The 25,534-nt window shown below is 46.1% G+C and overlaps 1 protein-coding gene across 1 annotated transcript in view; it reads right to left on the bottom strand.

The window, feature by feature from the left end:
- LOC146784224 (myoferlin-like) overlaps positions 1-25,534 on the bottom strand; it is a 3,625,175-nt gene that overhangs the window by 1,242,490 nt on the left and 2,357,151 nt on the right. Inside the window, exons 15-16 of the mRNA XM_085634512.1 lie at positions 9,894-9,919; positions 9,377-9,445 (exon numbers count right to left, since the gene is read on the bottom strand). Coding sequence (XP_085490638.1) covers positions 9,377-9,445; positions 9,894-9,919 — 95 coding nt within the window. The remainder of the gene's footprint in view (positions 1-9,376; positions 9,446-9,893; positions 9,920-25,534) is intronic.

The following is a 25,534-nucleotide window of genomic DNA, read 5'->3' as shown; positions in this document are numbered from 1 at the left end:
GCAGAGGGGGATGTACCTAGGATGAGGACTTCAGTTTTGTCTGAGTTCAGTTTCAGACGGCTTTGTTTCATCCATTCGGCAACTTCTTTCATTCCTTCGTGTAGGTTAGTTTTGGCGGTGCTAGGGTCATTGGTGAGAGAAAGGATTAGTTGAGTGTCGTCCGCGTAGGAGATGATGTTGAGGTTGTGTCGGCGTGCGATGGCCGCGAGGGGGCTCATGTATACGTTGAAGAGGGTGGGACTGAGTGAGGATCCTTGAGGGACGCCGCAGATGACTTCAGAGGCCTTCGACTTGAATGGAGGAAGGCGGACTCTCTGGGTTCTTCCGGTGAGGAACGAGGTGATCCATTCAAGTGCTTTTCCTTGGATTCCGATGTTATTGAGGCGTTGTAGAAGGGTGCTGTGGCAGACTGTATCGAATGCTGCAGAGAGGTCGAGGAGGATGAGGGCGACTGTGTCTCCGTTGTCCAGTAGAGTTCGAATGTCGTCTGTTGCTGCGATGAGGGCGGTCTCAGTGCTGTGTTTGGCTCGGAAGCCGGACTGTGAGGAGTCGAGGGATTTGTTGGCTTCGAGGAAAGCGGCGAGCTGGTTGTTGACGGCTTTCTCGATGACTTTGGCCGGGAATGGAAGAAGCGAGATGGGGCGGTAATTTTTGAGTTCGGTGGGGTCCGCTGTTGGTTTTTTCAGAAGGGCAGTGAGTTCGGCGTGTTTCCAGTCTTCTGGGAAGGTAGCGGAGTTGAAGGAGCAGTTGATGACGTCTCGGAGGTGCGGTGCTATGACGGAGTCTGCTTTGTTGAAGAAGTGGTGAGGGCATGGGTCTGTGGGGGATCCTGAGTGGATGGAATTCATCAGGCGGATGGTGTCCTCAGTGGAGATTGGGTTCCAGGCGTTAAGGGTGTTCACGGGGGGAAGGTGGTCAGCAGATGGTAGGGTGGGTTGGTTTCCGGGTTGGTTGTCAAAGCTGTTGTGGATGTCTGCAATCTTGTTGTGGAAAAAAGAGGCTAGGGAGTCGCAGAGGGTTTGAGAGGGGGTGATGTCGTTGGAGTTGGCCGAGGGATTGGAAAATTCCTTGACGATGTTGAAAAGTTCCTTGCTGTTGTGGGCGTTGTTGTCAAGTCGATCCTTGAAAGCTGTTTTCTTGGCTTTTCGGATCAGTTGGTGGTGGGTGCGGGTGGCGCTTTTGAAGGCGTCCTTGGTGCTGGTGGTTGGGTCTTTTTTCCAGGCCTTTTCAAGGGAGCGGCAGAGTTTCTTGGACTTCTTGAGATCATCGTTGAACCATGAGGCTTTCTTGCTGCCAGGTTTGCTTTGACGTTTTTTCAGTGGAGCTAAGGTGTCGGCGGTGTTGGATAACCATAGGGTGAGGTTGGCGGCGGCTTCGTTGGCGTTAGAAGAGAGGGCTGGGGAGTTTCGAAGGAGCGATGCGGAGATTTGGTCCGTGGTGATTTTGTTCCAGTTTCTTTGCAGGGTAGGTTGGGAGTGGATGATGGGTTTCGGCTTGTTGTAGATGAAGTGAACGCAGCTGTGGTCGGTCCAGAGGAGATCCGTGGTGTGGCAGAAGGAGATATGATTGCTGGATGTGAAGATGGGGTCGAGTGTGTGACCTGCGATGTGGGTGGGGGAAGTGACTAGTTGTTTAAGTCCGAGGTTGGCGAGGTTGTCCACGAGGGTGGAGGTGTTGTGGTCGTTGGTCTTTTCAAGGTGAAAGTTGAGGTCTCCCAGAAGGATGTAATCTTTGGAGGGGAGCGCGTGTGGGGTGATGAAGTCCGTGATGTCTTCACTGAATTTTGCGCGGGGTCCTGGTGGTCTGTAGAGGAGAGTGCCTCTGAGTGTTGTTTTGGGGTCGATGTGGATCTGGAAGTGAAGATGTTCGGAGTTGGCGAGATTGACGTCAGAGCTGGTTGAGATGCGGATAGATTTCTTGTGGACGATGGCGATTCCTCCTCCTGTGTGGCTGGTACGGTCTTTGCGGGTGATCTTATAGTCTTCAGGGATGGCAATGGTGATGTCTGGTGCGGAGGAAGCATTCATCCATGTTTCCGTAAGGAAGGCGATGTCCGGGGAAATGGTGTCTAGTAGATTCCATAGGTCAATGGCATGCCTATGGACCGATCGGGTGTTGAGAAGGATGCATTGTAGGTGGTTGGGGTCGGGAATCTGTGGTGTGGACGTAGCAGAGATGTTGTCGGTGCCGCTGAATTTGCAGGAGTAGCAGGAGAAAGGGCCATGGGTGTGTCCAGGAGCGGCAAGGACGCAGTTGGGGGCGCGACCGGGGTCGAGGGCTAGGAGGGAGGCGGCATCGTAGGTAATGCGGGAGGGCTGGGCAGCTCGAGGGGCAGGGGGTCTGGCGCTGGGCGCGGTCCAGGCGCGGACGGGCGTAGACGGGCTTACCTTTGGCGCACCTTCGGCGCGGGTTGGGCGCGGACGCTGCGCGTGGACGCTGCGCGCGGGAACTACTGTCATATATGGATAGCGGAGGGGGAGGGGCGAGGGCGGCTCAGCTGGGAGGCGTGGCGGGCTCAGGGGAACACAACAACAGCAGGATCAAAATGGAGGGGAGGTCAGAGCAGGGCGCCGGGGGAAATCACACACAACAATGCAATCAAAGCAATGTAAGCGCTGTGGGATAATAGCGCTATGAAATTACGAAGCTTACTAAAAATGGAGCTATGCAGATATCACAACTTGGTTACAATGCAGCAATACGATACCACGCTGTGAGGAGCAGCGAGGGGAGCGATCACTCAAGGCGGAAGCAGCGAGTGAATCACAGCGCTGCGAGGTTTGGGGAATGCTTTTGGGTGCTTGTGGGAGGGCGGCTCAGCTGGGAGGCGTGGCGGGCTCAGGGGAACACAACAACAGCAGGATCAAAATGGAGGGGAGGTCAGAGCAGGGCGCCGGGGGAAATCACACACAACAATGCAATCAAAGCAATGTAAGCGCTGTGGGATAATAGCGCTATGAAATTACGAAGCTTACTAAAAATGGAGCTATGCAGATATCACAACTTGGTTACAATGCAGCAATACGATACCACGCTGTGAGGAGCAGCGAGGGGAGCGATCACTCAAGGCGGAAGCAGCGAGTGAATCACAGCGCTGCGAGGTTTGGGGAATGCTTTTGGGTGCTTGTGGGAGGGCGGCTCAGCTGGGAGGCGTGGCGGGCTCAGGGGAACACAACAACAGCAGGATCAAAATGGAGGGGAGGTCAGAGCAGGGCGCCGGGGGAAATCACACACAACAATGCAATCAAAGCAATGTAAGCGCTGTGGGATAATAGCGCTATGAAATTACGAAGCTTACTAAAAATGGAGCTATGCAGATATCACAACTTGGTTACAATGCAGCAATACGATACCACGCTGTGAGGAGCAGCGAGGGAAGCGATCACTCAAGGCGGAAGCAGCGAGTGAATCAGGAGCAGAATTAAATAATAGAGCTCACTATCTAGGTGGTTTTAATATTCACATAAGTCACTCCACACACTAAGCACGACACATAGTCTAAACAAAAAGTGCTCCTACGTAACTTCGCAAGTTGCAGCACGCCTCAGGCAGTAGATGCCTGGGAGGACCCCTATGATGAAGCATGTCACCCTGGGGCAACCCTAGGTGAGTGAGGGGACTCAAGAAAAACAATTGTTTTTCCAGAGATAACTAACATAGAGAATTACCCATTGGTTTGAAATTCTCTCTATTAGGGTAGGTTTTACTGGGTACCTTTCAGGTTCCTTTTGGTATATAAGTGTTTTTAGGAGGAGAAAACCTACCCCCCTGTCCTCCTGCTCCCTTTTCTTTTATTAAAAGGCTATATCATAGAACAGCTATAAGGACATGGTTTCGAAAGCTGCAGACAGGCTCAGCTCATGCTAGAGCACCATCTCACATGTTACCAAGCACTCTGCCTCCAGGATTGTTAAGGCCTGCCATAGGAGTGGCTGATAGGTACACATGTGTCTATATATAAGGGTAGATATAGGTATGCTATATCTAAGCAAGGGGTGATTACACAACCTTGCCCCAGCTGAGTGATCAGCCAGTTGTGTCTGATTGGAAGGCCAGACCAGGGGTGGCATAATACATGCTGCAGCCCCTGGGAGGCCTAGGGTACACCTATGCCCTGGGTACCTAGGGTACACTGTACAGGGTCCAATAAGGTGATCCTTACCAATTGGGTATGTACCTAGGGTACATGGAGTCCATTTTAAAGAGAGAGCAGACAGCCTGAGACCCTGAATGGCAGGATCTCAGGCCAACTAAGTCGAAAAACCAGCTAGACACTAGGCAAAAAGTTGGGGGTAACCATAGTCAGATATCCACCTTCCTACACCCCTGGTTCACTGGTTCCCTCAACATGGAGAGGAGATCCCTACGGCAATCTGAAAGAAACTGGAGACAACACCCCTCTGCTACGCATCTAAAACTTCTCCGCCAGGCAAGAAACTCCTACAACAAGCACATCCTCAATTCAAAAAAAGAATATTTCAGATCGGAATTGGGGAACACCAAGAATAGACCCCATCAGCTCTTTGAGCTCGTCAAACACCAATCTAATAAACTGGCTAAAACACCGAAAGAATCCCCCAAATCTCTAATATTGTCAGAGGAATTCTCCTCTTTCTTCGCTGACAAAATCACGGCATTAGGAATTGAACTCAGTACCGCCACCCACTCTCAACCCCTTCCGGACCTGCCCCCTTTTTCCGCACCACCCCCTCTGGCCTCACCTAAAAACCAAGCCCGCTGGACTGACTTCGAATATTATGACGAAGACTCCATCTCCAAAATCCTCTCTACCCTAAACCCAAATAACCACTTTAATGACCCGCTACCTTCTAACTGCCTCACTGCTGCCTCCCAATCCATTGTTCCTTGCTGGACTGCAATAATAAATGCCTCTCTCCAGCAGGGCTCTATTACGGACCCCTTGAAAGCCGGCCAAGTCCTCCCTATTTTAAAAAAAACATCCCTGGACCCAGCCTCCCCCCACAATTTCAGACCTATCTCCAATATCCCACTATCAGCCAAAGTATTGGAGAAGTGTGTACAACAGCAACTAAGTCAGCACATCAACAACTTCCACCTACTTGATGACTTCCAATCTGGATTCAGACCGGGGCATAGCACTGAAACTACTATGCTCCACATCGTGGACAATGCCCTCCAAGCCCTAGACCAAGGCAAAACCTGCCTTCTAATCCTCTTAGATCTATCCTCCGCCTTCGATACGGTCAACCATGATAAACTACTCGAACGCCTCAATCTCAGGATGGGTCTGGATGGTGTGGTCCTAGAATGGTTCAGGTCCTTCCTCCATAACCGATCTTAGAGATTCCTCATTAACGGCAACCTATCAGCTCCCATCCCGGTCACGGTTGGAGTCCCCCAAGGCTCAACCCTGTCCCCCACCCTCTTTAATCTTTACTTAGAGCAACTCACTGAAGTTCTTCGTGCCGCCAACATCTCGAACCATATGTACGAGGACGATACCCAAATATACATCAATATCTCTTTGCTCGAGGAGATCCTCTCCCTGAACGAGACCCTGAAACTGACTGTCCAATGGCTAGTCGCTAACCAACTCAAACTCAACGCAAAGAAAACTGAATTTCTCCTAATCTCCCCTTCAAAAGCCAACCCGGAGATTCAGATGTGGATCAAGGCCATTGCAGCCCTAAACTGCCCGCCGACCATTGTGGACTCTGCCAAATCCCTGGGCATAATCCTCGACTGTAACCTGAACATGCAAGACCACATTAACTCGATGGCTAAAGCAGCTAGATTCCTCCTGAGCTACCTATGGAAGCTGAAACCTTTCATCGATGCTCCTGACTTAAAAATGGCAGTTCAAGCACTAGTCATCTCTGGACTGGAATATGAATGTTCCACCCTTACTGGTCTACCCAAGATCTCCCTAGCACCTTTAAAAGCTTGCCTCAACGCGGCCATCAGACTAATCACCGGCACCAGGAAATTCGACCACATCTCTCCACATATGAAAGCGCTGAACTGGCACCCTCTAGAGGACAGAATTCAGTTGAAACTGGCATGCATTACACACAAGGCTCGATACTCAAACTCCCCTGCTTATCTGGCACAGAAACTAGTGGTATGTGGAGAAAGCAGGAACTCCCGGTCTGCTAGAAACCTCTTACTCCAACCCGACTTTTTTCAGAAAAAAAGAAACTACAATAGGGCGTTCACCGGGGCAGCACCAAGAATTTGGAACTCTTTCCCACCCGCCATCAGAAGAATCCCTTCTCTAGCACGTTTCAAGAAGGAGGCCAAAACCTTCCTCATCGGTAAATTCCTCGTCTAATGCCTGCCCTCAACGACCACACTGTGCCTGATGAATCTAAGACTATCGCTTCCTCCCCAGATCACCAACTCTCCCCGCAGAGAATATGTGGGGCCTTTGTTTCTACTGACTTTAACTATGATTGCAATCATACATTTGTATCCCCTGTTTTCCCCTATGTTCTCAACACACCTTCCCCTCGCCAACCTTTTGTATAGTTTTGTAAATTTCTGCACTTTAGACTTTGTTTGCTCACCTCTGTATATCATGTAAAGCGCTCTGATACCCTCACGGGTCAAGTTTGCGCTCTATAAAACACTAAATAAATAAATGTACTCAGAAAACCCGATAACAAACTTTGAAGCAGTCATTAAAAATTTGGTACAATCCTTACAGGAAAATTTAAAACAACGAGGGCCAAGAGCGGAACAAACTAAAAGACAGAACTTTGATACAAAGGCAACAGAATTAAATAAATTAATAAGGTCGCAGTTCCTTCAATTCTCTGAAACAAAACAATGTGAAATTAACAAATTAAAAAACCGGCGCAGGAGAGAAAATGAAGAAAATCGGGGAAAAAATCAGGACAAAATCTGGATGGACATTCAGATAGCTGCTAAACAGAATAACCAACGTGCATACTGGAATAAAATCGCCAAAGAAACAGGCCCAAAAAAATCATTACATGCTATCCCAGTACGCCCCACGGAATGGGAAAAATATTTAACCAATTTGTATAAATTAAATCAGACTCCAGACAGTACGAACGGAATGGCAAGTAACTCAGGAGTAAACACTCTAGATAACGGAGCTCCATCTCCATCTCTAATCGAACGCTATATATAAAAAAGGCAAGAATGTCGGGAGCAACAGGTCCGGATTAAATCCCAATTAAGGTCCTCCAAAGCAATCTTAAAGAATGGAGCAAGTTCTTAGCACCCCTCTTTCGCCATATCTTTGATACAGGGTAAGTTCCAAAATCTTGGAAGGGGAGCATTGTAATCCCAATACATAAGAAGGGCTCAAGGATGCTCCCCTGTAACTACAGGCAGATAGCTCTCCTGGATGCAACAGGGTAAAAGTTTGCTGCAGCAGTATTAGAGCATCTTAAAGCCTGGGCATTCTCATCAGGCTTAATTCCCCTATATCAAGCTGGGTTTAGACCAAAACATTCGGTCACAGATAACATTGCAGCGTTGCAACCAATAATCGACAAATATGTAACCTTAAAATCTCAGGTTGTGCATGCAGCTTTCGTCGACTTTACGACTGCATTTGATAGGGTGGACAGAGGAACGCTATGGAGAAAACTCCATAAAATGGGAATCCTGGATAACCTCCTTCATTTAAGATTCAGGTACTTGGTGTCAAGTCCAAATGGGGAGGGAAAAGGGACTTACAAGCCCAATAGCTATACCAAACGGCCTCAGACAAGGATGTCTTCTAGCTCCCTTACTGTTTTCCCTAGATCTTAGTGATCTGCCAGAAAGCTTCAAACAAGTCTGCAATTTCTCACCTAAAATTGCATCCCATAAAGTCTACACTTTGCTGTATGCAGATGACGTAGTCATTTTAGATTTAACACCATTTGGTCTACAAAGGAATCTGCAAGCACTCTATAAATATACGGAAGAGAATTATTCAATACCAAACATTACCAAAACAAAAATAGTCTTATTCTCAGGAAGGAAACGGTTTGTCACATACAATTGGTCTTTAGGGGGAAAATCGCTGGAAGTGGCAAAGGAATACACATACCTAGAGAACATTTTTACACAATCTCTGCAAAATCTGCTTTATATACAGAATCTGAGACGAAAAGTTGACGTCCATGTGGGGGCACTTTCACGATTATACGCCTCGACCGGGAATAGGCACTTTTCATCTATCCTTCAAGTATATAGCACTAAGATCCCGCCAGTACTATCATACGCACACAAATTCATTCCAATAAGTCAATGGAAACATTTGGATTTGAAAGAAGGGACAGTCCTCTGGAAACTAACTAAGATGTCACAAGCTGTACCATTACAAGCTCTTCGTCTTGAATTCTCACTAGTTAGTTCATATGCCAGAGGACTCACTAATATCATAAGATGGGCATACAATCTCATCCATGCGGAACAAGGTATCCTACGAACCCTTTTAAAAATAGAGACTTTTGAACAATGATTGCCGAAATATGTATTCTGCAGGAATGCCGCATTGGCTTTTAAAACATCAAATGTCAACACCGATTTGCTGCAATCTTGGACTCCTGCTCAGCTGAAGCTCTTTTTAAAACACCTAACACCAAGGCTAAGCTTCGAACTTGACTTCCAGCATTGTTCCAAATTGACACTATACAAAACATATACTGAAACTATAGTTTATAAGAAAACACAGCAGTATGTTTATTTTAACCTAAAGCACGGTGTCAGGCCACTGATTATATTAGTCCGGCTTGGGACAATTCCTCTAAAATCATTCACCTGCAAATGGCTCCCAAAAGAAAAAGCCAGCAGTTCCTGTGATTTATGTAATGGTGGGGAGCAAGACTTGGAACATATGTTATTTGCTTGTCCAAACTTGACAGTGGTAAAATCTAGAAAAAGGTATTTACAACTAATTGACACAAAAAGTAAAATCACTTCGGTTCAGAACCTGATCTCGCTTTGTAAGGTACCGCCTAATGAATTTGTATGTTACAATATGTTCACATTTTTAAAATCCCTTTAACTTTGTACTAGAAACGATATTTTATCATTTTATAGGTACATTTTAAAAGAAATGTTTATGTATTAAATATTTGTTGTTCTCAGCTGAGAACTAAATCAAATAAATAACTAATCTTGATTAATCAAACTTGATTAAACTTGGTTGATGGTCATCGACTGGGAGTTCAATGATTTCTCTGAGAGTTCAATACCATGCCCACTGGGAGCTTTAAATGGTCAATCGTCATAGACTGGGAACTGGGTCACAACAGTACCATTAATTGTAATAAGTTTGGGTCCGAATTCAAGAATCACCCCTGTGCTGTGAAAGGCTGGAAGCTGCATCCACTGAGAAAAACTGAACTAGGTTGTACAGTTGTAGACTGACCTCCTCGCTCGAAGCCTTGTGAAGTATCGTTTCAATGGTCCCATCCTTACCCTCATTCTTCTTCAGCACCTACAAAAAAAGAAAGGCAGGGGTCAGAGGTCAGGAAGAATCCAAATAGAATAATAGGAGTTAAAGCCTTGCACACTTTAATAACATAAAAAACTCCTTGCTCACTAGATCCCCACCCTGGCCCCATGATGGACGAGAGGCTTCCTGACCCAGAGATGCTTCCTGCACCACAAAGTGTGAATGAGGGCAACTCTGAGAGACATGGTTAAGTAACAGTTCTGCCACATAAAACGAGTGAGCGAAGCACTTTGCAGCCCTAATGTATAAGAGGATTTCCGCCTTGAGGTGTGAAAGAATCTTTCACAGGTGGTGTGTGAAAAGTTCCTTATTCTGGAGGCATGAGTTGGTAAGACTCTCTGGCCAAAGGTGGTCACTCTGGCCCAAGGTGTAGGAGAAGATAGCTGCTTCCTGAGGTTTGACTAAGAGAAGACCCCAGCTGTTTTCTCACCTCATGCTTTATTTTTGTTGCTGAACCTGTGAAGGAAATAAAAAGGTACACATGTATTGCCAATAGTTTTAAACTTCACTTTTAAGTCAAAACGTGTGACTTGTTTTAATTAATTAATTGCAATTCGAACATGAACAGAAATTCAGATTTACAGTGCAGTGTCAGAGATGTAAACGTATCCTAGAACTGGATAGGCAGAGGTTGCTGCACTTTATTAACAATGTGCATTTCCAGATCTTTATCTGGAATTGGTACTGACCTGTGGACGAAGTGGGCAGGATCAGAGGGCTACGACGTGTCCATACTTTTTTAATTTAAGGAAAACAGTTTCCCTGCTTTCTGTGAAAAAATAACCGTCCCGGGACAGGTAACTCAGAGAGCTGAAATGCGTCAGCTTCCATGTAAGGCAGAGACTCTCCTGTGCTGTGAATATGAAGGGGGATGGGTGCAGACAGCTACACAACCCTTCTTGCCAGAGTAAATGCTGCCTGAAAGAAATGTAAATGTGCTTAACGTGTCAGTCTGCAAATGTAAAGGTAGTTCGGATGCCTGTATTGGCTTTAATTAATGGAATCACTTGACACTTCCTGATGACACAGATTTATTATTTTTTAATCATCTTGGAAAGGAGTTACCAGCTGAGCGGTGAAGTGTGTGCGTAGTACAGGCCCTGCGCCGCAGGGGCCTGTGTTAGCTCCTAACTATTCGCCACCACTTCAACCAGCATTCAATTCTGTGTCTGTCTGCTACAGACACATACATCTGCAGTGCATTAAATAATAGCTGTTTCATAAAGTATGATAGAGCATCTCCCAATGATTAACTGGACTTGCATTTATTTTACATTTAAGCTGTGTGTTATTTTATAGGTACATACCTGAACATGAAAGACTGAAAAAAGTTACAGCATATTTAGTTTTTTACCCACGCCTTTGACCCGTCCTCATGTTAAATTGCCCTGCCCCCATTGTGCACAGCATCGCAGTCCCCTTACTTTCTTTAATGTACTTCAACCGCTAGTACTGACAAATATGTTACTTAACTTCGGTATCGTTCTTTCTGTGGATACTCTATCTATACCAGTGTTTTCTCACCTTTTGAATACTTCCATTAACGCAGGGTGACTAGAATTTTAAAGCCAAAAACCGGGACATTTGACAAAAATAGAAGAAGGACTACAATTTTACTTCAAGCGAACGCACAGAATGACAGCGCTACTCAGCAGAGAATTACAGAACAGGCAATAAGAACATACATACAGTGGCGTCACTAGGGTTGGTGTCACCCGGTGCGGGTAACTCATGGTGTCACCCCCTCACGACTTACCGCATGGACCTCCTCCGCTCCGAGTCCGCTAGCCTACAAGCCCTAGATTAGATTAGATCTACTTGCAAACAGTCACCAGTATACAACGGATCAATTCTGTGTGTATACAGAGCATGTGGAGAGTTATTTGAAAGTAAGAGCGATGTCTGGATGTAAGTGCAAACCCTCAAATTCCAACAGGCCAGGTTTTAACACAAGTACTTCCAGGCCCGATTATTCACTTTTCTACCATCCCTCTCCTCTGCACCTTATCTCACAGCTGAACTTGGGCCCCAGCCCCATATCAGCCCCATCCAGCTCGACTTTCATTATTCCCGTAAAAAACATTAGCAAAATCACCTTCAAACTTAAAACATTAAATATAGCAGTAAATATAATTAGAACGCACTTTAAAATATGTTCCACAGTTGCCCTAATGACCCGATTTCTAATTTAATAAAAACAGAAAGGCAATGACAGGGACGGTTTTATCGCTAGTATGTAATACCGTCTACAGGGAATGTCACATGAGCCAATGAGGATTACAAAATGTAGGAATCACATGGCATCCATACTGGTGGGCAGTAAATTTGAAGAGGGTTTGGGCTGGGGAAGCACAAACTCAGGATTTAAAGCATACCGTAGTGGTTGGGGCTTGGCTTTACTAATAAAAATGTATATCGGCCCAAACTCTTTTTAGCAACATTAAAATAATGAAAGACTGGGGAATTTCTAACTCTATAGTAACACAAAAAAGTGAAGCTCTAACTATACCATTCATGTTTGTCTGCAGGTCTTTGATGACAGTTCATAGCCACTGTCCTATGTTAGGATTGTAACTTTTGAACTGCAAGTAACACAAGAATCTCTGTGACAAAGGCAGTAACCCACTGAGCTATCCAAATAAAATACAGTTTATCTGCATTTCAAAACTACCAACAGGCAAAGGACTGCTCTCCAGCAGGATCATTAATCACCAGTTCTCTGGACATGTTTTATTGTTGCCTTGCATCCATGGCCATGATAATGATGTGCCTTGCCGGGCTCTGTAAGGCCTTTGTTCACAGCAACTAGCTGTGAACAAACATTGGACTATTGATGCTCAGGGCTTCTACGAGCCAAAAGAAGCTCGGAGCACTCCATTGTCTTCAATGGAGCGCGTGCCAGTCCAATGTTCTAATAGCCTGTACAAGACTTAAGCCACGGAACAGTTGGGTATACACCTTTGTTTACATTGAGTGGTCAGTGGTTTTCGGGCCGTATTGCCTTAAATGTTCTTACCCAAATAACTGACTGATTTAAAAAATAATGTATGTCCCCTGCTTATTTCTCCTTTCCCAAACTTGTAAACTTTGACCGAAAAAAGTTTAAATTTAGAACGATATAGTTAGTTTGTATAGGTGTAAACCACCAGACCTTTGCAGGCGTAACTTTCTGTTGTTCCTTTTACTGTTCTTTCTTCATGGCTCTGGTCCGCACTAAACTGCACACACAGATTAAATACTTGGCATTGGCAGAAAGTAAATAACTATGCATTCTCCAATTACTATTATGACAGTATAGCAATATTTACTGATGATATATGATTAAATTGTTGAGGCTTCATAAATACATCCTACTAATGAGGAAAACAATGAACATTAACGGAAACCAATGAGTAATTTATCCCCCCCAAAAAACTAAACATTTTTGGCAAATCAAAACATACCACTGAGTCATAAAAATAAAAAATAAGTTATAAGATGCTCCCACAGATCTGTTGATGTTAACAGATGTCTCTGCGTTAATCATAGCCAAACACGTCTTTTTGCTCCATATGGTTTCCTTCTGGTATCTACCTCGACCCTGAATTCATATTACACTACGAATACTGATCTATTTCTGGTGTTCAGAGTGCTTTTAGACCTGGAGAGAGCAGAAGTAAATTACAGATGGCAGCCAAGAGTGGAACAGAAGAGGGTAGAAAAGAAAGAAAAGACTGGCAGCTAGGAGGGGCTGTAGGAAAATTGGACTACGGCCCAGTACTTAATTTGTGGGCAACAACACTCATTTCTAGGGACAAGGTCTTATTTTAGGAAGCAAGAGAGGAAAGGGAGGAAGAAGAAGGAAGAGAAAGGGTGACAAATGGAGAACGCAGGAATGAAAAAGAACTTAAGACATAAGACAATTGGGGGATACTAAAGAAATGAAAGTAAAGAAGGGAAGAGCTAAAGATGGAGCGCTTGAGTAAGGGAAGTAGAAGTCAGGAGAGTGGCAGAAGATCTAAAAAGCAGGAACCATTGTAAAGCTTGGGGAACAGGACATCAGAGAGTTGAAAGGAAAAGAATAGATGTAAAAATGGCGAGAGCTGGACAGGGAATAGAGGAGGAAGAATCGAAGGAAAAATAGGAAGTTGTCTGGAAGCACAGAAAGTCGAGTGAAAGCTAAGATGGAGTGACTGAGAGGGAAAGAAGACAGAGAAACAATGAGGAAATAAGGAACGGGAGGAAAAGAATACATGCAAACCTAGAGAGACTTGGAGACTGGCGGCAGGGTTTGAACAGAAGTAAAAATGAAGAGAACAGAAGGGGACCCGGGAGGCAGGAATGGCGGTAAAAATGAAGAAAGTGTCAACAAAGGCACAGGCAAGAATGGAAGTAAAGATGGGGAAGAGGTGGTGTGTGGGCAAAGGAGAGAAATGTAAGCAAAGAACAGGAGAGCTGGGAGAGGGAGATATAGAGAAAGTACAGAAAGAATGGGAATGAAGTAGAGCAGAGCATCACTTTAGGAAGGAGCTCCCAGGCAAGCAGAGCTGTTGCCATCAGCATTCTTCCACCAGCCACAGTTCTCACAGGGCCAAGGCAATGGGCCAGGGCCTCTACCCCGGTCCCCCAGGAGTTCCTGATGTCAGGCTGCCCTCAGGTTCCCTCCAACAAGGGAAGTTAGGCCCCCCAGCAGTCAAACAGTCCTCACAGTGCATCTCACCACACAGGGTGCTCCGGGTCCAACGCGCAGGCACTCTGGAGCAGGGCACCTCACTCTGCAGCCCAGACTTGGGCATCATCCAGAGCACAGGCCCCGCTTAAGTCTTCACAGGGGGACACCAGTCACCACTGCATCCCCCAATGGCCTAGCTCACAGCAGCTGGCGTCGGGGGGGGAAGGGGGTTTGGGGGGAAGTAATGTACCCCCGTCCGCACTCACCGCATTCAGCTGCCTTTGCCTCTTGTAGTCAGGCTGGGCGGGTCCCTTTGATCCCGAGCACAGCATTCACTTCCATGCAGCTCCGACGGTCGGGGGCCTGCCCTCAGGTATGTTCACCTCCGCCACACCAAGACCCAGCACAGCAGGGAAATTCTATCCGACAGGGGCACAACAGAGGCACCGGCGGGCAGGCAGAGCAAGGCAGGAACAGCACCTGGTTTGAGTCTCCGTCTCCCAGGCCTCAGCTCGTAGGTACAGGCGCGCTGCCCCTCTAGTGACGACGTGACGTCACTGCCGAGGCGCGCAGACGCGGCGGAGGAGGAGACAGTGCGCGCTGCGCACAGGCACCTCCTGCTGAATTTGAAGGTTAGGTTGCGACGCGTCGTTGCTCCCTTTGGTGTCACCCCCCATGAGGGTGTCACCCGGTGCGGTCCGCACCCCCCGCACCCCCTAGTGACGCCACTGCATACATAAAATACATTTTTTAAATCCAGTAGCTTGCCTGCTAATTAAATTGCTTTATTGAAACTACTGCTAACTATCCCTGCTTTGTAAAACATAAAAAAGCACCTCCCGCCGTTTTCAGTCGACCCTCTCTAAAAACCGGGACATGAGCTAAATTTCCTGAAATCTGCCAGGACAACTGGTAAAAAAACGTGACCGTCCTGGCAAATCCTGGATGCCTGGTCACCCTATATTACCGAGACTGGATCTGGAAATGTTTTCAGATCAATTGCTGGCACCATCAGTATAAGCAGCAGCTCCATCCTGCAACGGACATGACAGCAAAGAGCTGTACATGGGTGGCTTGCTTGCGCGCTAAACTCATCCCTCAGTTCTTTCACATCCAGAAATTGAAGCTACCTAAAAGTTACTTACCTCTAACAAAGATATTACTGGTGGATACATGATCTTCCTGCAGATTACTCATATCACCTTAAGAATTTCCTCCCTGGTGTCAGACTGGTCCAGAAAACTTCCTTCCTCAGCCTTAGCTCTCAAGTGCTGCCAGGTGCCACCGTTTGACTTTCGTCACAACTTTATCGTCCAGACATTATGGCACCAGATATAATCTGCACCAATCTGAGCACTGACGTCAACATAAACAACAGCAACAATTACAGCACATGACAATTTGCATGCATCAGGATCGTAGTATATATGACGCTAACTCATTAGAGAAAGAGGGAGGGCGGTGAAGTATCAACAGAAAGATAATTTATAAAAAAGAACAAAAAGTTACTTACTGTTAGAAATGATTATTCTAAGAATCTTCCCACATACTCTTCACCGTATAAAGATTCTCCAGAGCATTAGCTGCTCGCTCTGCGAGACTGCTGTAGTAGAGTATGGGAGAGAAGCCAGCGCCCACTCTCCACCCGTATTTTTCATTCGCTTGTGTCATTGTCTTTCGTAAATGCTGCCTTTGGATTCGTAAATAGGCTTGTTAGTCCCTCCTTAGTATAGGCTTGTCTTCATTTGTAACCGCCCATGGCAACTGGCCCCTTTACTTTGGTTGTTACACGGGAACTGTTATTTAGACTTTAAACACTATTTACTTCATTTAGTTTCTCTTACTGCAGGCCGGACATGTGCTGCTTCAGCTGAAACCGCTTGTGTTTTTTTAAGCAGCACGGCCGCCCCTGTAACACGGGCGCCTGCTTTCAGTCCCTTTAACCAGGCATTATCTTGTGTCTGTTTCAACCCCCAAGTACAATGGATTTAGAAATGATTAGCGAATTACGTCATGTGAATTCCAGGTAGCACATAGTCATGTGCTAATTGGCTGAAGCTGACAACAGCACATCTGTGTTACATGTCATCTGCACTAAAGCCACCTGACAGGGTTGTTTTCAAAAGCCTGTTTTATTAACAACAACAACACCACCATCACCACCACCACCACCAATACCACCACCACCACCACCAATACCACCACCAACCAATACCGCCACCACCAATACCACCACCACTAATACCACCACTACCAATACCACCACCACCACCAATACCACCATCACCAATACCACCAACACAACCAATAGCACCACCACCAATACCACCCCCACCAATACCACCACCACCAATCCAATACCACCACCAATAACTATACCACCACCAATACCACCAGCACCAATACCACCACCAATACCACCACTAATATCACCATTACCAATACCGCCACCATCAATACCACCACCACTAATACCACCATCACTAATACCACCACCAATACCACCAATACCATCACCAGTACCACCACCAGGAATACCACCACCACCAATACCATCACCAATACCACCACCAATACCACCCCCACCACCACCAATACCAATACCACCAACATCCAATACCACCACCAATACCATGACCACCACCACCAATACCCCCACCAGCAATACCACCACCGCCAATACCACCACCAATACCACAAATACCACCACCACCAATACCACCACCAGTATCAACAATACCACCTTCAATGCCACCACCAACACCACAGCCACCACCAATACCACCACCACCACCAATACCACCACCACCAATACCTCCACCAATACCACCACCACCAATACCACCACAACCAATACCACCACCACCGATACTACCACCACCAATAACACCAATACCACCACCACAAATACCACCAATACCACCACCAGTATCAACAACACCATCATCAATGCCACCACCAATACCACCACCACCACCAATACCACCAATACCACCACCACCAATACCACCACCAATACCACCAATGCCACCACAACCAATACCACCAATACCAATACCACCACCACGAATACCACCAACACCATCAATACCACCACCACCAATACCAATACCACCGCCACCAATACAACCACCTCAGCGCCTCTCACTCACTAGTAATAGCAGGGGCACTGTAGGAGGCCAGAGCTGCAGCCGAGACCACCCCCCATGCCTGACATAAAGCACAGCCCGCCCTGCACCAGGAGGTGAAGCCAGGGCCCTACTACAGATAAAGTGTTTTTTATTAGGCCAAATATAGCAATGACATAATGCAATGCCACACTGCACACTCAAATCAAGGAGAGGGCAGGAAATAGCCCCCCTCCCGCTCTTCCTCCTGAGCCACAACAGTGTAATCACAGAGCGAAAGGTATTGGAGTGCTTTGTTAGTGTTTATGGCTCAAATCATATGTAACTCACACTTCACACTTTGTGTCTGTGTAATTTACAACACTTACACATCTTCTTCACTGTACTAATATCACTACTTTGAAGACGTCGCAGGTCGGGCTCTTCCTCTGATATTTACAATCTAACAAGCGGCCGAGAATCCCCTTTATTGCAATGTGATAGGTCTCGCATTTGCGAGAGTTTAAGCTATTAGTATTGTAAATGACAATGCCTTTTATTTATATTTTAAAATCCAAAACATAAATAAAAGGCATTGTCATTTACAATGCCAATGGCTCAAACTCGCATGAATGTGAGACCTATTGCATTGCAAATGCTTGTTCTCCTAGCAGTGACTCTCCAGTATCACTACATGGCCACATGGCTCCAGCTGCAATTCCACATCTGGATGTGATGTCATCTAAATATATTAGGTGCCAACTATCATGCTGGCGTCAGTTCTTGATACCTTTCAAACGCACCTTGGAGGTGTGCGGAGATGAACAGAAAACACTAATTACAGCATAAAATGAAGAGCTTAACGTGTGCATACTTTGGGAAGGCAGTGATAGATATGCGGGAAGATTATATATCTACCTGAAATAGCATTACAAAAGTAACTTTTTCCTTCTGTTAAATACATTTTCCTGCAGACTCCTGCAGACTCCTTACTTTATGTGGAGAAGTGTGGCTCAATGATTAGAGTGGCAGACCCTGATGCAGTGGTCTAGCCTGGGACCAGGGTTCAATTCCCCGCCTCGGCGGGTCTTGGGCTCAAAAAAATTCCACGGACCTGATAATTCTCGCCTCGGTGCCATTCTAATCATGGAGTCCCACTCTGCAACTCTGGGCAATAGCTTGCTTAATCTCCACAACGGCCCCCACAACGCTAAGGATGCCTGGCCTTCACCTTGGGGGTGCCCAGGAGTGGACGCCTCACAGGGAAAAGCCAGGATGGGTTCCACAGCGGTATTCGTACAAGCGCCGAGAGGCCTCCGGGTAGTCGTGTGCTATACAAGTATCCATACATTTACACATTTACATTTACATTTACTTTATGAATAAGTCCTAAAACAGCACCTCTCTGGGAGATTGGATCAAGTAGTGCCAGTTAACCGAGGAAGACCTGTAAAATAACTTGAACAAATTTCCATAACTGTGTGCCTGAGAAGTGAGGCAGTAGTGCTTGACAAAAGTATGCAAGGAAGGCCACTTCTTTGCTCATCACATGCTGACAACTGGACACTTGGAAAAAGCGATTGATGCACCTGTGGTTCTGAAGGAATTAACATAAATGCCCTCCAGATGATCTTGCTTGACCAGGACATAGCAGATATTGATTTAAAGGATGACACAAAGAGAAATTGTGCATTTGGTCACAGTTTTGTTTTGTTTTTTAGCTCCAGCAAAGTCCACAAAGAGGTGCTCATCAACTATAACCTGCTGCATGCAGTCAATGGAATATGACTACACATGTCTGGGGTCGAGCCTATGCAGCTGTTCCTCCTCCTTGTTTGGATGAAAAAGAAGGCAAGATAGATGGAAGGGTGATAAAAAGGCACGTTTGAAATGCAGAAACCATCTTGGGTAAGAAAAATGGACGGGTGCAAAGAACCAACTTATCTGTGGATAAAACTGAAGTCTGAAGGAACTGAGAGGGCCTGAAGTTCTCAGATCCACAAGCAGATGTAATTGACCCCAACAGGACTGTATTTGGATTAAGAAATCAAATTAGGCAACTGTACATCGCCTCGAATGGAAATGCTATAAAAAAGTCAATACAAGATCCTGATACCACTGAAGAACAATAAACAGAGTGAAAGGAAATAATTAAAGAAAACCTTTTAGAAACTGCTCCTTGATGGCAAATTAAACAAGGACGGCTGGTCAGGAAGACACATAAATGCAGACAGTGCTGCCAAGTAGCCTTTAACTGTAGCCACTGGCAGACTCTGCTGTAGCAAGTGGAAGTGAAAATCATTCAATATTGGACAGGCAGTATTTAAACGGATTTAAATTCATCAGACTTGCACCACTGAACAAACTTGTTCCCATGCATTCAGCATCAGCATCTGGGGATTGGGGTGGGATTTTCGTACGAGAGCAGGTCTACTCTATGCGAAAGGGTAAGAGGATGTTGAATGCTGAGGGTTAACAGACTCGTTTACAACATCCTCTGCACCCTGTGTAAAGTGATCAGACTCAGTTGCACATAAACATCCTGCGCTCTCTACAGTACTTTAGACAGAAGACGGATCAGCAGGAACACAAACATTAGGCCCTGAGACCAGATGAACCTAACGACCATCCCTGGGGAACCATGCAGATGGAAGTGTAAGGCACAAAACTTAAACCATTTTCTGTTCTAGGTCATGGCATAGAGGTCCACAGATGTATAACGCACTCTGGAGATAATCACCTCTGCCACATCGGGGTGTAGTTCCCACTTGTGGTCCTTCAACAAGAGGCGACTATGAGTGTCTGCTCTCATGCTGAGGGAACTTGTCAGGGGGGCCCCTAGTAGGAAAATCCTTCCTCATTGCATCCATTTCCACAGTAGAAGTGCTTCCGAACCGCGAGCCAACAGCATCCTGACCATTGATGTAATAGATGATGGTAGTGTTGTTCGATAGGCTCTGAATGATGCTCTATGAGATTGAAGGGAGGAATGCCTTCATGGCAAGGTGGACCATCCACAGTTGGAGCATGTTTAAAGGCAGATTCTACTCCTATGCGGGCGAACGTAGATATCTAAATGGGGGAGCCCTATTACTCCAAACGCATTTGGGCACATATAAACTTGTAAATACAATGAGCAATGCGTTGGAACAAATACTAAGATAATCATTAAATGCATAGGAAAATATTAATGAATCCTCCCACTGAGACAAATTCTCGAAGTTATTTAATATAAATGAATATCACCAACACAAATTGCAGTTGTTTTTATATATATTTGGATATATTATATCAAAAGTGTTGTTTAAATGACATACACAATATATACAAAAATATATACACACAATGTACAAAAGATAAATACAACAACATAATGATGAATGTATATATACCTGTACTGCTCGATTTTCCCGGCCTTCTTGTGTTGTAGAGCGATTAATATGACTTCAGTCTCTTTCCATCCAAGTCTAAGGACTAGAGTAGTGAATAGAGCCTATTTATTGGACACTTTGACACGATCCTGTGCTCCTCCCCATAGATCAGGGCTTACATACATAGCCTAGGGGATAGATTCGTTAGTATTAAGGATAACCTGCCCTATAGTGAGGGTATTTCATGGAGCTGTGCTGAATCCAGGCCTGGTAGGCCTTAAACGGGAGAGACTCCATCTTTCTTTCCGCTCCGGCAGCTTGGAAAGTTTCTAGGTCGAGGGTGATGTTTTAGTTATGAGGTGTTGTTCGCTTGGAGAGAACCGGTTCAGGCCGGCCCTTATCGAAGGATTGTATTTTTCTTCATGCCGAAGACACTACATCAGGCCGGCCGGCTGGGAACGTGTCCTTGGTACGGGGAGGTACAAGAATTTGGTGGGCGGCAGGTTACGGGCTGGAATTTTCCATGAGAAAATGCACCTCTATATTAGTGAAAGTCTGAGGCAGATACTGGCACTTGCTTCTAGTCCATAGGCGGCACCTGGCCGTTAGCAGAAAAGCTACTACTTATTTCAGGGAAGACAGATGATGAACTTGAACCTAAAGAGGAGAGAGTAGCCGATGAGGAAGAGGTTCCAGTGACTCGGAGAGGGAGAAGGGAGTAGATCCGCGACTGCGGAGGTGTGACTTCCAGGCGAAGCCGAGGCACAGACGAGAAGGGAACCTAGATGACCATTGAGCACAGGCTACATACGACTAAGGTGATGTCGACCCCTTTTTATTGAAGTGTATAACTTAACCTTTTACTTTCCTTGCAGGTTGTATATATGATGTATTCTGTGAGTGTGCATGTAGCAATTAAATAAAGTATTTAGCTTGTTGTGAGTCAGCATGTGTCGTGTATCCTTGTATAGGAGGATAGCCTATTCTTCTAGTCAGATTCAACTTGACATGAACAGATGTTAATCCTGATCAGGTAAGTGGTAACTGAAAGAGGGAGAAAAGAGCCCCTCGAACCAAAGAACAGGTTGTGCTCAACTAATAGTCTTTGTGTGATCTGATACATGGTAACCCTGATTCCCCTGTCGTGTATTCTGGTAATAATAGGATGAGCTCGTGCTAAGGCTGCCGTCTGGGTAGGAAGTCCTGGGTCTGTCTGAGACCGCGAGGCTGAGGCTGCCGTCTGGGTAGGAAGTCCTGGGTCTGTCTGAGACCGCGAGGCTGAGGCTGCCGTCTGGGTAGGAAGTCCTGGGTCTGTCTGAGACCGCGAGGCTGAGGCTGCCGTCTGGGTAGGAAGTCCTGGGTCTGTCTGAGACCGCGAGGCTGAGGCTGCCGTCTGGGTAGAAAGTCCTGGGTCTGTCTGAGACCGCGAGGCTGAGGCTGCCGTCTGGGTAGGAAGTCCTGGGTCTGTCTGAGACCGCGAGGCTGAGGCTGCCGTCTGGGTAGGAAGTCCTGGGTCTGTCTGAGACCGCGAGGCTGAGACTGCCGTCTGGGTAGGAAGTCCTGGGTCTGTCTGAGACCGCGAGGCTGAGGCTGCCGTCTGGGTAGGAAGTCCTGGGTCTGTTTGAGATCGCGAGACTGTGAGGTCTTGATATATATATATATATATATATATAATAGGAATTCCCTGTCCCTAGGTGGTACATATATATGTGGTTATTTAGGTGTAAAAAGACCCTAGGGAGGGGGTAACGTTCTGGTTTGGGTTAGAAAGGCTCCGTTGAGCGGGTTCCACCTGATCCGAAAACCCAAGCAGAACATTTGGCGTCACGAACTGTTTACGAAACCTGTGTGCGTTTTGTTTGTCTTATGTTTGCTTTCGGTGTGTGCGTGGTTTTCTTTGCATTCTTTTTTATATATTTGCGTGTATAGTTTTTTTTCCTCTCTCTCTTTCTCTCTTCCTTTCTTTTCTCTGCGTTTCTTTTTCTTTCTTTTTTCGCGATGTTTTCTAAGAAATCTAAATCTACTCTTAAATTGTCCGTTGATATTCCCGGATGGGATTCAACGCCTTATGGAGCCTTAGCCCGTGAGTGGGCTGACTCTACTGGTCTGAGTGAAAATTGGAACTCTTCTTTGGAGTCGGCGGAACCGGCTGACGTGATTACTTGTTTGCAGACGGCACCTGTATTGAAGGGTGAGGAGGTTCCCGCTTTAGGGCGCAGAGGTTGGGTTATTCTGTCTGCGTATCGGATTCTGCATGAGAGATTGTTGAAATTACAGATCTCTCTTAAGGATGTGGAGGCACACTTTGTTGAGATTCAGAATTCTAATACTCTACTGCGATGTCAAAATAAGTTGCTTTCTGACAAACTTGACACTTACCAAACGGTTGCCGAAAGGGCGGCTGTGCGAATTGCTCGTTATAAGTACAAGAACAGGCGTGGTCGAGTCTCGAGTCTCGACGCGTAAGGTGCGTCTGGTCGTGGCGAAAGCTGGACTAGATTGGAATCCTGATGAATGGGATGGTAATATCTGGGACTCGAGTACCTCTTGTTCCTCGGGTGAGGAGTCTGTTGCGCACGAGTTTTCTCGTTCCCGTCATGAATGTAAGTCTGCTTCTCGCACCTCTGATGGTGCACCCCGTGATTATGCTCGTTCTTCGGGCGGGATCGATGCTTCTTACACTGATTGTCCCTCTACTAGTACTGCTCGGGCTCCTTGTGATGCTCGTCCCGTGGTCTCTGCGCATCCGGTTTTTCGTCGGAAGTTGCAGCAATCTCCTAATGCTCCGCAGGGTGTTTCTTTGGACTGTTTAGAAGATTTTACTCAACAAGAAATTAGTGATATTTTGCAGCGCTTTCGGCAGCGGACTGGTGAGGCCTTGCTCACATGGATGGTGCGCCTTTATGAACTGGGCGCTGCCGGTATTATGCTGGATACTGGCGACTGTTTGAAATTTTGTTCTTTGAGTTTGGATTCTACTGTGCAAGATCATTTTCGTAACTATAATGGTGGTGGTCAAATTTCTTTGCTCCAATTGGCAACTGAGGGTTGTAATTTGAAGTATCCTACTGAATCTGACTGGCCTGTCAATGACAAGCCGTGGTATACCTTGCGTGATGCTGCGCAACGTCTTAAGGAGGAAGTGATGAAAACGGCTATTTTTCTGGGCACTGCTGACAGGTTGCTTGATGGGATGTTGACTTCTTCTGTGCGGAATCGTATCATTCGCTCTTCTCCTGTCGCCTACAAGCAGGTCATGATGACTTTGTTGATTAACCAGACTGGTAATGTGCTATCTACGGTGTTGGAATCGGTGCGCCAACTCGGTGAGTTGGGTGACTGGTTTAAACCTGAACGTCAGCCCCGGTCTGACACTCGTACTCCTGGTGAATATAAATTTACTAGACGTGATATCTTTACTGGTCTTTTGGCTGATGGTGTACGTCGGGAGGACATTGATGGTGAGACTACTGCTCATTTGTGGGAGTTGTTTCGCAAACGGGGCTTGGATCGGAAGGAGGGTGCCCGGCGTGTTCGAACGACTGAGTGTGATCGTGGTTGTTCTGATGGTAGCGGTGATGACGATCGCCGTGGGCGTTCTGGTCGTCGTGATGATCGGTGTCCTGTACGTGATCTGTCCCCCCGTCGAGAGCGGGACAGGGAGAGAGAGGGGGAAAAGGAAAGGGGGAGAAATGATCATGCTTACAGCAGGCGTAGAGATAATAGGGATCAATCTCCTGAGTTGAGGAGGAGAGAGAATCGTCACAGCTTGGTTGATCGTAACCCACGGTATAATACTGAAGACTTGAATCCGTTCCGTACGGGGAATGGATATGAACAGAAGGTACCGATACCTAAGAAACGTGAGAGTCTTTATCCTGATTTGTCCTGGTACACAGAATGCAGTAAGAATGACTAGGAAATAGGTCAAGCTCCGGTACACAGATGGGCTCATAGAGATAATAGACCCTAGGTAGATATTGATATTTATTGGAGACATCGTAATATCCAAAGGGCCCGAGCATTAGTTGATACAGGAGCGGAGGCCACTCTTATTCATGGAAAATCAAAGAAGTTTACAGGGCAGCCTTTTACTATTACCGGATTAGGAGGAAAAGAAACCCCTGCAGTTCAAACTTTGCTTGAAATGAGAATAGGAAGAATCCCTAGAAAGGAATATTCTGTATTAGTGGTGCCACTCTTAGAATTCATAATTGGAATTGATATTTTGAAGGGAATGACGTTGCATCTTGATGATGGGTGTTACCAATTTGGGACGACGCATTATATCTCGTCCAGACCTATACGGGTTGGTCGTTTAAGGATGCCCCCCATACAAGTTCCCCAGGCGACCAAAGTGGTTTGTCAGAAGCAGTATCGTATTCCGGGTGGTCATGAAGAGATTAGTACCACCATTCAGGAGTTGGTTGATGCAGGTGTTATAACTCCAGTTACTTCTGCTTGGAATAATCCTGTTTGGCCGGTGCGTAAGAGTGATAATTCTTGGCGCATGACTGTTGATTATCGAGAATTGAACAAACACACGCCCTCTTTGACTGTTGCAGTACCGGATGTTATTACCCTGATTGAAAGAATCCAAACACATCCAGGTACATGGTATGCGTCCATCGATATTGCTAATGCTTTCTTTTCTATTCCAATTGCCCCTGAGTGTCAGGAACAGTTCAGTTTTACGTGGAACGGGCGTCAGATGACGTTTAGAAGTCTTCCTCAGGGCTATGTGCATAGTCCTACGATTTGTCACCGGCTGGTGGCAGAACATTTGGCTGAGGTACCAGTTCATCCCAAAATTCAGATATGTCATTATATTGATGATGTTTTGATCCAAGGCGAAACACAAGAGGATGTTCAGACACAATTAGATAGAGTCATTGAGTGTCTGCGTGAGAAAGGTTGGGAGATCAATCCAGATAAATTACAA

The sequence above is a fragment of the Triturus cristatus genome, chromosome 11 (assembly GCF_964204655.1).
Source record: "Triturus cristatus chromosome 11, aTriCri1.1, whole genome shotgun sequence".
Lineage (NCBI taxonomy): Eukaryota > Metazoa > Chordata > Amphibia > Caudata > Salamandridae > Triturus > Triturus cristatus.
Note: the sequence above shows the minus strand (reverse complement) of the source record. Positions and strands in the feature narration are given on the sequence as shown.